The sequence below is a fragment of the Girardinichthys multiradiatus genome, chromosome 15, assembly GCF_021462225.1.
Source record: "Girardinichthys multiradiatus isolate DD_20200921_A chromosome 15, DD_fGirMul_XY1, whole genome shotgun sequence".
Taxonomy (NCBI): domain Eukaryota; kingdom Metazoa; phylum Chordata; class Actinopteri; order Cyprinodontiformes; family Goodeidae; genus Girardinichthys; species Girardinichthys multiradiatus.
Window position 1 is genome coordinate 8,722,143 of NC_061808.1, and position 13,158 is coordinate 8,735,300.

Here is a 13,158-nt window from a genome sequence, read left to right on the forward strand (position 1 = left end):
CTGTGAGCAGGTGCCAGGTCGTGCTGAAAAATGAAATCTTCATCTCCATAAAGCTTTTCAGCAGATGGAAGCATGAAGTGCTCCAAAATCTCCTGATAGTTAGCTGCATTGACCCTGCCCTTGATAAAACACAGTGGACCAACACCAGCAACTGACACGGCACCCCAGACCATCACTGACTGTGGGTACTTGACACTGGACTTCTGGTATTTTGGCATTTCCTTCTCCCCAGTCTTCCTCCAGACTCTGACACCTTGATTTCCGAATGACATGCAGAATTTGCTTTCATCCAAAAAAAGTACTTTGGACCACTGAGCAACAGTCCAGTGCTGCTTCTCTGTAGCCCAGGTCTGGGGAATGTGGCACCTGTAGCCCATTTCCTGCACACACCTGTGCACGGTGGCTCTGGATGTTTCTACTCCAGACTCAGTCCACTGCTTCCGCAGGTCCCCCAAGGTCTGGAATCGGCCCTTCTCCATAATCTTCCTCAGGGTCCGGTCACCTCTTCTCGTTGTGCAGCGTTTTCTGCAACACTTTTTCCTTCCCACAGACTTCCCACTGAGGTGCCTTGATACAGCACTCTGGGAACAGCCTATTCGTTCAGAAATTTCTTTCTGTGTCTTACCCTCTTGCTTGAGGGTGTCAATAGTGGCCTTCTGGACAGCAGTCAGGTCGGCAGTCTTACCCATGATTGGGGTTTTGAGTGATGAACCAGGCTGGGAGTTTTAAAGGCCTCAGGAATCTTTTGCAGGTGTTTAGAGTTAACTCGTTGATTCAGATGATTAGGTTCATAGCTCGTTTAGAGACCCTTTTAATTATATGCTAATTTTGTGAGATAGGAATTTTGGGTTTTCATGAGCTGTATGCCAAAATCATCCGTATTAAGACAATAAAAGACCTGAAATATTTCAGTTAGTGTGCAATGGATCTAACATATATGAATATTAAATTTTCATCATGACATTATGGAAAATAATGAACTTTATCACAAAATGCTAATATTTTGAGAAGGACATGTAGACCTGTTGCCCTGACATCTCACATCATGAAGGTCCTAGAGAGACTCCTGTTGGCCCACCTGAGTAAGCAAACAGTAAACCATCAGGACCCTCTTCAGTTTGCTTATCGCTGTGGAGTTGGAGTTGAAGATGCCATTATACACCTGCTTCAACAAACCCACTGTCATCTGGACAAAGCCAGTAGCACTGTGAGGATCATGTTCTTTGATTTATCCAGTGCATTTAATGCAATCCAACCTGATTTGCTTTGTCAGAAACTCCAGAAGACTCAGGTGGAGGCCTCAACAATCTCCTGGATCAAAGACTACCTGACAAAAAGACCACAGTTTGTGAGACTGAAGGGTTGTGAGTCTAACCAGGTAGTCAGCAGCACAGGAGCACCACAGGGGACTGTACTCTCACCATTCCTTTTCACTCTGTCCACCTCAGACTTCCAGTACAAGACAGAATCCTGTCATCTGCAGAAATACTCAGATGATTCTGCAGTCGTGGGGTGGATCAGAGATGGACAAGAAGCTGAGTACAGGAAGGTGGTGGACCTCTTTGTGGCATAGTGTGGAAACAATCATCTCATTTTGAACGTGACTAAAACAAAGGAGATGATTGTAGATTTTAAGAGAAACAGGAATAAGTCAAAAACTATTTCTATCATGGGAGAAGAAGTGGAGGTGGTGGAGGAGTATAAATACCTCGGTGTTCACCTGGACAACAGACTAGAGTGGAGATGCAACTGTGAAGCCATCTACAAGAAGGGACAGAGCAGACTGTACTTCTTGAGGAAGCTTAGGTCCTTTGGTGTTTGCAGCAAGATGCTGCATATCTTCTATAAGTCTGTTGTGGAAAGTGTGATCTCTTCTGCCATCATCTGCTGGGGAAGCAGCATCAGAGCCAGGGACTTAAAAAAGCTCAACAAGCTGATAAAGAAGGCTGGCTCAGTTCTGGGGACTCCTCTGGAACCTCCGGAGATCATTGTGGAAAGATGGATTCTTGATAAAATGAGGAACATTATGGAGAACCCTGAGCATCCTCTTCATGAGACTGTCCTACAACAACAGAGTGTCTTCAGTCAGAGGCTTCTTCAGATCTGCTGTAAGACGGAGCGCTACAGGAGATCCTTCCTGACCACAGCCATCAGCATCTACAACGGCTCTTTGAAGAAACCCACATAATGAGCTACATTTAATTTCCCTCTGGGATTAATAAAGTATTTTTGAATTAAATTGAATTTACCCAAGGTAACTCTGGAGGAGCTGCAGAGATCCACAGAGAACCTAGACAAATATTAAGTGTGCACTTTACAAATCTGGACTTATCTGTAAGAGTGGCAAGAAGATGACTATTGGTTAAAGGAAATTATGATCTAGGGGATACAACAAACATGTAGGATGATGTGATGTGGTCATATGACAGAATTAATATACTTTTAGGCCTATATGCAAAATGCTATGTGTTTTGGAAAACTAACATTGCATTTTACCCTAAACACACCACCCTCATGTTAAAACCAGGTGGTGGAAGCATCATGGTGTGGAGATGTTTTTCTTCAGCAGGGCGGGGAAGCTAATCAAAATTGATTGATAAATAAATGAATGGCGCTAAATACAATCTTATAACTCTTGACAAATAAATGAGGCAAATACATAAAAACTTATTTGTGCATACTTACAGTATGTTAATTGGTTTTAGATTTTACCCTTTGATAAATAATAACACAAACATGCATTCTAAAAGATTTTGGATGTGCTTACATCTAATTTCTTGACGTTATGTAATAGATCTGCAATTAATGATTATTACAATTTTTACATCAATCTACTGGTATCGGTTAGATTTTAAGGAAAATCTAATGTTGCTGGCTCAGAATGGGTGTCATTTTATTTTATTTTTTTGAATAAACTAACAAACTGTAATTAACTATATATGACATGGACATTTGTGAAAGTCTGTTGTTCCTATAGGTTTGGTTTTAGTAAATCGAATTTTTTTACTATATAGCCTAATTTCAGATGGTGATATTCATAAGTGTAGAAACTGACACCACCAAGACCATTTTCTAATATGAACCAACCCTTTGATTTGACCTCTTACTTCCAAAGGCTTTCTGCATTCCTGCCAAGCTGAATTTGATTATTTCAATAAATTGAACTCCAGATTCTTTTAATCTTTTGATGATATTGTTGACTGTAGATGATCAAACCACTAAATTCCTTGCAATTTGACATTGAGAAACATTGTTCTTAAACTGTTGGACTATTGCCACAGTTGTTCACAAAGTGCTGAACTGAGCTTTTCTGGGAGGCACCTTTTTAAATACCCAATCATGACACTCACCTGTTTCCAATTAACTTGTTCACCTGTGGAATGTTTTGAGCATTCCTCAACATTCCCAGTCTTTTGTTGCCCTTGTCCGAGCATTTTTGGAACGTGTTGCAAGCATTAAATCCAAAATGAGCAAATATCTGCAAAAAGAAACATCCAAGTGATAAACTTTCCAAGTTTATCACTTGGAACATTAAATATCTTGTCTTTGTAGTGCATTCAATTGCATATAGGTCGAAAAGGATTTGAAACATTGTATTCTTTTAATTTATGCTTCAAACAACGTCCCAACTTCACTGGAATTGGGGTTGCATAAACCCTGCAAATTGCACAACAGAGAACAAACAACTGATAAATTAAAAAAACAAAATCAGTACAACAATGTGTAGGTAGTTATAATCACCTGAATAACCTAAATCCCATCTGATCAACAGCAGTGGATTTAAGGTACATAAGAGACCAGAATGAATTTACAAAAAAGAAAAGCCACTTTCTTTCTTTTGCCAGTGGTATTTTTTACAAACTTGAAAGCAACACGTTAAAAATATGAAGCACTTTCTATTATAAACTATGATTCAGAGATTTAGGAAAACAATAATGGTTCAAGACTTCAAGTGTAAAGACTTTATTTTTCCACAGTAGAACAAACCTCAGTTCTGATGGTAATATGATTTCGCCAAATACAAAATACAGTAACAATGCACTAGAACAGCCTGAGGTACCGACTCAGTTCTGATCACTGACATCCAAGGCATCATTATTTTTTCACAACTTTTAAAACTCGTCTGTTTCATTCACACTGATAATGAGTCTCTGCTTTTCTTGATTTTTACCAAAGTTCTGAGCTGTTTTTGTCCTTAAATAATAAAAAGGTCAAACTGAAACAAAACCTGAACATAAAGTGTCGAAGTCGATCCAACAGCAGAGAAATGGGTCCAATAAAACTTGTAGACGAGGCATACTTTCATAAACTTTCTATATTTTACCTGATTTCACAACATTTTTTAACTTTGTGCCACATTTTTAGCAAGAAACTGAATAAGATGGCATTATTATTAACCTATCAAGTTTTAAAACCCTGAATATTTGTTTCACAAATAGAGGTGATCATTGAAAACTCTTCTTCATGTGTAACTTTTCATTTCACAATTTCCTATTTAACACACAAAAAACTGTGCATTTCTTACCATTACTAACCAAAAAAGCTAAATTGATACATCTGATACTAGGAAATTTAGGAAAGTATTCACACCTGATCCAAAAGTTTCATCAGACCAACAGTACAGTTTCTGACACTAAATAAAGCCACGGGAAAGTTTTCAAGCACAAGTTTGGTCCTGAGAATCATAAGCACTTTTTCCCACCACTAAAGGCTGCACAAGAAATACATTCGCTGTTTGTTCATCAGAAGTTTCCACAAACAAAGGCAGTTTTTGGAATTTGTTTCGTTGAGAAAAATTCACTCATGACAACATCTAAAAAGGGCTGTTTTTGTAGTAATAAGTCAGAAGAGCAGCAAGGAAATCTCGACACGCACTTCAACTTTCTTTGTGGTCAAAGTTTGTACAAAAGGAGCTGTTCTTGGGTTCTCAAAAGCTCAAAGAACATCTTGTTTGAAAGTCCACAAGAGGTAGTAGAAGTGGCTCATGTAAACAGTAGGCACAACAGCCATTTGGTTAAAGCAGCTGTGGATATTACACTGTAATTTGTACAATAGATGCGAAATATCTTTTCTGTGTGAAAGGAAAACAGTGGTCTTTAGAGAGTCCGAACTCACACCAGCGAAGCCGTTCGACATTTTTCCTAAACACTGAAATTCTCAAGAAAGGCATCTGGTCGGGATCTGCTAATTTTATCCAAAACATGACATAACCCAAAAAATATATAATATTTCGTTCCTGCTTTGTGTATTTTTAATGTTAAATCTGGTGGAAAATGTGGCTGATAAAAAGGCAGCACCTGGAAGGGGTCACCACTTCTCCGTGTATTCCTGAATCACATGCGTCTGTACTCAGGAGGCCAGATGTGATGTTGTGGATGTTCAAACCACCAACTTAACTTCTAACTTATCTGTAATAACTACTTTGTTTTTTTTGTGCAACATACGCAGATAGTATCGCTCAGGACAGCGAAGGAGTTCATTTTCTGGAGATCAAGCTTTCTAATTCAAACAACATGCCTCTTTACAGATTTTATAAACCTTACAGAAGGGAGCTGGAGAGGTCAAATATGCAACAAAAATATACAGATGTATGTTGTCTGATGTGAAAATTTGGAGTTTCAGTTTAATACCAGGCCCTGTAAATAAAAAAGGAAAAGAAAACAAATCTAATAAAATCACATAGAAACTTGGACACAGATGGAGGCACTGCAGGAACGCAGTGTTCTCAGAGGATTCAGTCAGACTCTCAGCTCATTAAAAGGTCATCCCGTTCAAACTTTGGTTTCATTCTTGCAGCAAGATGATGTCAACCTGGTCGTGGACACCCTGCAGGAGCAGCTCGCCCTGGAAGTCGATCACCTTCTTCTTCTTGGCCGCCTTCAGCGTGCCCACCAACGCCTCGAAGATGTTGGCACAACGGTCGTCGTTAAATAAGACCCCAAACTTCACACTGGTCTGACCGCTGGCATCTGAAAAAAAGTTGTTTAAAGAGTTTATGCAGGTAAACAGGGTGGAATACTGAAAAATGAGCAGAGCTCAAATCCTGTGCCTTTACTGTGCCTCCCATACTGCTTGAGCTTCTATACATCTTGTCTTGTTATAATGAAAAAACTTCAATGTATTTAAATGGGATTTTATGTGATAGATCAACACAAAGTAGAGCGTTATGGTAAGACGTTCAAATCGCGGTTAGGTTCTCAATCAATATCCTAAGCTTTAAACGTCTTATGAAACGCTGTGAAAGCCATCACATAAAAATAAGAAAATATTGGCACAGCTGCAGATCTACCGAGACAAGGCCGCTCTCCTAAACTGACAGGCTATAGAAGGAGAGCATTAATCGGAGAAGCAGCAAAGAGGCCCTTGGTGACTCTGGAGCTGCAAAGATCCACAGCTCAGGTAATAAGAAGTGCTATAGTCAGATGAGACGAACATTGAACTTTGTGGCCTACGTTTAAAACTCCATGTGTGGTGGAAAATCAAGACTGCATATAACAAACAGATACAACAGAATGGCCTGGATCGAAGCATATTCATGTGTTAGAATGGCCCAGTTAAAGTCCAGACCTAAATCAATTTACGAATCTTTGGCAAGACATGAGAATTGGTGTTCATAAAATCTCGCTCTTCAATCTGACCGAGGTTGGGCTACTTTGCTAAAAACAAAATAGGCAAATGTTCAGTCACTATATGTATAAAGCTGGTAAAATCAAACCCCAAAAAGGCTCACAGCTGTACCTGTAATGATGGTAAACTTTTCAAATGTAAAAGATCCTAATCAATAACATTTGTGGTTCTAACGTGATAATACCGTAGGTTTTAGAGCTGTAAGCAAATAAATAACTAGGTGGATCACTGAGGCATGCTGCTTCTATCAGATTAGGTTTGCAAATTTGGAAGTGGTGAGATAATCTAGGAATGGTTATGAATATCACGATTAAATGTTTGAACCTGTTTTAATGTCAAAGAAACACATCGACTCACTTTTGCTGCCAAGTCGCTGAATCTCCTCCACAAGCAGGTTTATTTCATGCGACACATTCATTGTTGCTAAAATGGAAAAACACAACAAAAAGCAAAAGATTGGTGCAAAACAAAACACGGATATGAATAAAGTAGCTTTTTAAAATAAAATGGGGGACGATGTACCTTTCTTTACATTATAGTGCAAAATTTAGATTTTTACTTATGTACTTTTTAAACACGACTTGTATAGCATAATCACAGCTACTCTGAACGGACTGCAGAGCTGAGATCAACGTGAACAAGCTGCAACCTGAACGGAACAGGGCGGACTGTCACTAATGCGGAAATGCAGGATTAGCACTCACAGCTAGCCAACACAAGCCACAAATTCTTTTTTTTCTGCTCTTTAATTTCGAATATAAATATTAATTCTAACGTGCGGTTTAATATTTACAACCTGGTCTTTTTTTTCCGTGACTTCCGGGACGCAAAACATGGATTTATCCGTTTAGCTCAGACAAATGATTCGCCGGTGCGGATGGAGGAGTTTTTTTTCTTTCGCCTGAACTGATTTCATGTACGATATGTGACATTTTTTTGTTTGTTCACACAGAGCAAACCCCAAACATAACGCCAACAAAGCCGGTTTACCTTTTTAGTCCGTCGTGTTCCTGTAGGGAGATGAGGTAGGACTTTCTGAAGAGTCGACCGGTGAGAATGATGTTGCGTTCAGCGGGTGCTCGAAAAGTCCGCTTTCTGAAGTCAAGTAGTAGGTGGGGCAAAAAAACTATACTAAGTTTTTGTTCATTTATTTGTTTATTTGTTTGGGGAAATTTACTGGAAACATTAAGTTCGGACAGAAAATGTGTACTGTACTACTTTATAGCTTTTCCATCTCCAGTCCCAGTGGCAGGTAGCCTACACGTGAAGTCTAGAAGAAATGCAAGAAATCACAAGATATTAGAAATTAGCTGTCGGAAGCGCTATAAAGTTGACCTGTGTATATTTAGCTACTCTCCACTACAAGTCATCAAATTGAGAATTTTAAATTGTTTGTTTGGATCCTGGATCAAACGTGACTTGAAGGCACCACGATTACCGGCTGTAATGATGGGAATTCCGGCTCCTTTCTGGGATCCGAATAATTTGGCTCAAATCTTTCGTGCCTTAAACAGCAAGTTTTACCTTGGACTGATAACTCTGTTTTAAAAAGCCATGTTTTGATATTTATTTAAAATGCAACTACACCTAAACATAAAAACTATCAAAACGGTTTAAAGTTATCTTAATCAATTTTAAAATCTTAAGTAGAGTTTTTGAAAATCATTATTGTTTAAAAACCTTGGAACATTATTAAATATTTATGTCTGTGCAGTCCCTCAATCTCTGCTCTCATCTGCCCACACAAACTGTACCATTCCAGCATGGAAATTAAGGAACCCAAAGTCAATAGCTACATGCCTTATTCCCAACAATGGGGTACCTGTATATATTCAACTGACTTTGAATTAACTGCCTTATTTGTATCTAATTAGACTGTTTGTAATTTGATCTGAACCTGGTTGTATGATTGGAAAAGGCTGACATAAATTAATATGATTTTAAAACGATTTGCACCAAATTAAATTCCATATAGGTCCAGATGAACTGGGATCATTTGTATTTTAGAGTTCATTGAAGTGGTAATTGTTGTGAACTGGTGCTAAATAAATAATCGGGATAGATTTGAATTCAACTAAATGGGGAAAAAAGTCCAATTGAGAGCCAGTCACTGCTGTACAGTAAATGAGCCAGCACATTGGGCCGGCTCTGTCACCTCAGACACATCACTACTCATCTGACTTCATTGTGACACGCAGGATGTGATAATTTCATGAACACTGATCCATAAAGGGTCAAGAAAAGGTTGGAAATAATGTCGGCTTCATCTTTATGCCTCTGTCAACAAGCTATTCAATCCATCAAGCAGTTTGTTTCTGATAGAAAATGAGACAAGCATATCCTCAAGGATAAGAAAACAATGTAAAAGGAGTTTCTATCTAATATCAAGTATCTATCTTATTTACACCGTTTTCAGTAATAAAAAAAAAAAAAAAGGTTCTAATGGCATTATAAAACAAATCAAACTGACCACATTGTTGCATGTTTCCACTTCTATTTTGAAGATTAATCGTTGGTAGAGCTCCAAGTCTTTCCCAGCACCCTAATTTTTAACTCCCTCCACATATTCTCTATCAGATTAACGACAGGACTCTTGCTGCTCCACGACAAAATGTTAATAATACTTCTGGTGAGAAAAAACATTGATAAAAATCAGAGATGGGTATTAACTAATTACATTAACTCAGTTGCATTTACAGTACTTTAGGAACTTCTTGAAAATGAAACGTACTTCTACAACACGGTTTACTGCACCATACGTTTTACTTTTACTTTAGTAATATTATTTTGACATAGAGCTATTAGTAAAATGTTTGGCCTCTCTGTCCAGCCTTATTTCACCGAATGAAGATCAGGCCTGTTTTAACCATAAATAATCAGATGCAGAAACAAACCTACATAGTTTATGTTAAGGTGAGACGTCTTGTTTGTACACAAGCTTTATTGTTCTACTGTTATTTTCTCTTGAGCCCACTGTGCCTTTGGAGTAAGTATTGGTTTCAAAAGTTTTACGTTTAATTTCTACCTGAATGTGTTTTGTAATTATGTTATTTATTTGTATTAATTATTTTTTTTTTTGTCATTAAAACACCAGAGTTTGCACATAACTTTACATTTTTTTTATATTAAGTCAGGTGTTATGATCAATTACTCAGCACTTGAGTGGCATTTTTACCAAATACTTTTTTTTGCTCTTACTTGAGTAATATTTTGGATGGTTATTATTTTTTTTACTTATAATTGAGTAAAGATATACTGAAGTAATACTATACTTGAGTACAGTTTTTGGCTACTCTCACCTCAGGTAAAATTAATTGATTAATTTAGACATTTAAATTTAAGGAGTATGAATAAACTTGAGCTTAACTTTATATATTTACACCTTGAAAGGTGAAGCTCATATGTATATTGTAAGACCCAAAATGTGGTTTAATGGACTTGGAATGCCACAATTACTGCAGTGCAAACCAGAATCTCAACCAAATTTAAATTTTATTTTGCAGAGAACAAGGGGAATTCAGGGCTTTGTTTTGATGTTTGTTAATATTCGTTTTGATCATAGTTACTAAGTTATGGGAAAAACTGCACTTGTTATTCTGAAATTACTCATCCGGGTCCCTGCAGGCCAGACAGGAGCCCAGTGACGTTGGGAAACATCAAGTTAGAGTGTTACCCATAAAGCCAGGACCCATACTGCTAGTTGACACATTTGGTTTTCAAAATAAAAGCACAAGTTTTTTTTGTTGTTTTTTTTTAAGAAAACCTTAAACAAAAAAATTGCCTGTGTTTATCCTCTAATAACGGTTCATTTAGAACATGCCTCTAGAAATGATACATAACAATGCATTCTTGCTCTTGTTCTTTCTCACCCTGAAGAAAATAATATAAATGCAAAGTAATCCATACAAATTTCAAAAGCAATAAAGTAGTTAAAAGTAGCTTAAATAAAACACATGAAATAAAAATACATTATAGAACAGTAAAACATATATTACAGGTTAGGCCAAGAATTACTTAAAATGTCCATAAACAATGTACTTGTGTCCAAACCTTTAGTCCCATGGGCAGAAATTGTCAAGTTAAAAGTACTCAAGCCAAACAAATATAATATTTAAAAAAATTAAAATCATAAACAATTTTTTATGTTTTAATCAGATTAATCAGATTCAATGTACTGCTACAATAATATGATTTTCTCTGATTAGGATCAAAAAAGGTTTATTCTGATGACAATAAGATCATCGCCGACTTCCGGAGGTCACAACCCAAGCGTGCAATCATTAGCATTAGCCAAAATCCTCACAACGTTCAACGGATCAGTGGCTGAGAGTGTGTCCATGTACTGCACCTCAGCATCACGACAGACAAGGAGGCCCTGCAGAGGATAGTGATGGAAACTGAAAGAGTCAATAGAGCTCACAAAATACTATCCTGCTTTTAAGATTATGGACTTTATGTTTTTGCTTTGATTTTACAGTTGATCTTTTTTGTGTTTTATTTGTCGAGAAATATTAACTGAAATGTGTTTATTGTTACCATAGAAACACTGTCTCTATGCATGGATGCTATTGGATTCTATTTTATTCTAAATGCATGAGAGGCACTCAAGGTTTTATGGGACCCAAAGCAGAACTTGATTATGGAGCCCACCACAGCACAACCATGTTTATTAATTATATGAACATTTGTACAATTAACGCATTATGCTTTATTGTTTACAGGTGATCCAACATTGAAATACTTAGATTCTGTCAGTTTACATTATTTATTAAATAAATAGCAGGTGACAACTTTAAAGACATTGTCAATAAAGGCTGATTTCTCTAATTTACTTATTTATGCAATCATGTCGACTGTACAGTGGTTTATATTCAGTAAAGTCCAGAAGGAGGCGCCATGTCTAATTCTTGTCAAGATTTATTTGGAAACAGTTGTCTGTGCCATATGACACAGGCACACAGATACAAGCTATATACATTATTATATTAGTTTAAGTAAATTATAACTGTTTTGGATGATTATAACTGATACATGTGTTGAGTTCTGCAAAATATTCAGTAAATTCACTCATTATCATTAATTTTGAATTAGTAAGTTAACTTTTTTTTTTTTTTAATATGACCCTACAAACATCTCCACGGGGATTTAAAAGTTTTCTCTTTCTTTCACAAGGGCTAAAATTGCCACAATGTAATAAATATGTTTCTAAATAAATATCTCTATATATGCTATCATTTAAAATCAGAAATGTATGCATGAAAAGTATGTCATTGCTTAATGTGAATATGTTTACATACAGCATGTAATTAAATATTTATGTGAAATATTTATTTTTTAAATCATGTTTTAAAAGTATATATAATTATTTCAGTATTTATTTAACTATTTAACATTCCTGTGCTTCAGCACATCATGTCACGCGTTTACCCGTCAAAGTCAGTGGGCAGGGTTGAAATAATTAGGAGTTTTAACATACAGTGAATTTAATTACCGTGTTTAAATACATACTTATGTATTCATACTTAGGTATTCACACCGTTATCCTTCTAAAATACATGACAAACTTCATCAAAAATGGAAGTTTTGGAGATTTATACTCTTTATTAAAATTCAAGGGTTCTTGGCGCCCTTGGAAAACCCCTAAACTGCCACTTAGTTTGCCAATGTCTCAAACTGGCTGTGCCTACTCCAGATTAATTCATATTGTGTAGGACTTCAGAGTTCACTGTTCGCTTTGTTAAATAGAAGAAATTCTATATTTGTAGGTCCAAATTAATCTAAATTGTAAAACGGTGTACTTTATAGTCTTGTTGAGTAATTATCTACAAAACACTACCCTGGAGGGTACCACATGACTCTATTCTAGGATCTATAATTGTTTTTCTTTGTACCTGCAGCCACTTGGTGCAGTTTTACAGAAACATAACATTTTCTTAAATTTTTATGAGGACAACTGGCAGTTTTATTACAACTGAAACGCATCACTAACTGCACTGTTGCCCTTGACTGCCTGATTGATGAGATAAATGGTGCTGGATTTTCTGAATTTCATTGAAAGCAGAACTGTAGTGATGCTACTTAGGCCCAGTGATACCAGGAGGACCACAGTATACATTAATACAAATTTGGCTATGAGAATGAACAGAAATACAAGCTGTTTTTCTTTCTTGTGGTTGAAAACAGATAAGTAGAAATTAATCAATTTTGTTGTTTTTTCATTTTTGTCAGAAAATGCAACAGCGGGCCACTTTTTCATTTCACATTGCCAGTGATTTGAAGTTTTCTTTATTTTAAATATGAAAAGATAATCTAACCAAATCCAGCTATGACCATCCAGTTTTGTTTGTCTCTTTTTTAAAATGCTATGTAAATAAAGTGCTATTCTATGGTAATGTTTAATTTGTATTGTATTGCACCGACTACGCCAAAACAAATTCCTTGTGTGTCCAAAAACGTACTTGGCAATAAAGCTTTTCTGATTCTGATGGAAAGTTGCCAGAAATACGGATTTTATTTTGAAGGGTAAACCGG

At 36.6% G+C, this 13,158-nt stretch overlaps 1 protein-coding gene across 1 annotated transcript; it reads right to left on the reverse strand.

Moving 5' to 3' along the window:
• Positions 1-3,947: 3,947 nt before the first annotated feature.
• On the reverse strand, positions 3,948-7,906 carry abracl (ABRA C-terminal like). The gene is made up of 3 exons (XM_047387059.1): positions 7,618-7,906; positions 6,985-7,050; positions 3,948-5,969 (listed from the first exon to the last, which is right to left on the reverse strand). The coding sequence occupies exons 2-3, from the start codon at positions 7,043-7,045 to the stop codon at positions 5,785-5,787; spliced, it is 246 nt and encodes an 81-aa protein (XP_047243015.1). The 5' UTR covers positions 7,046-7,050; positions 7,618-7,906; the 3' UTR covers positions 3,948-5,784.
• Between the last annotated feature and the right edge of the window lie 5,252 nt (positions 7,907-13,158).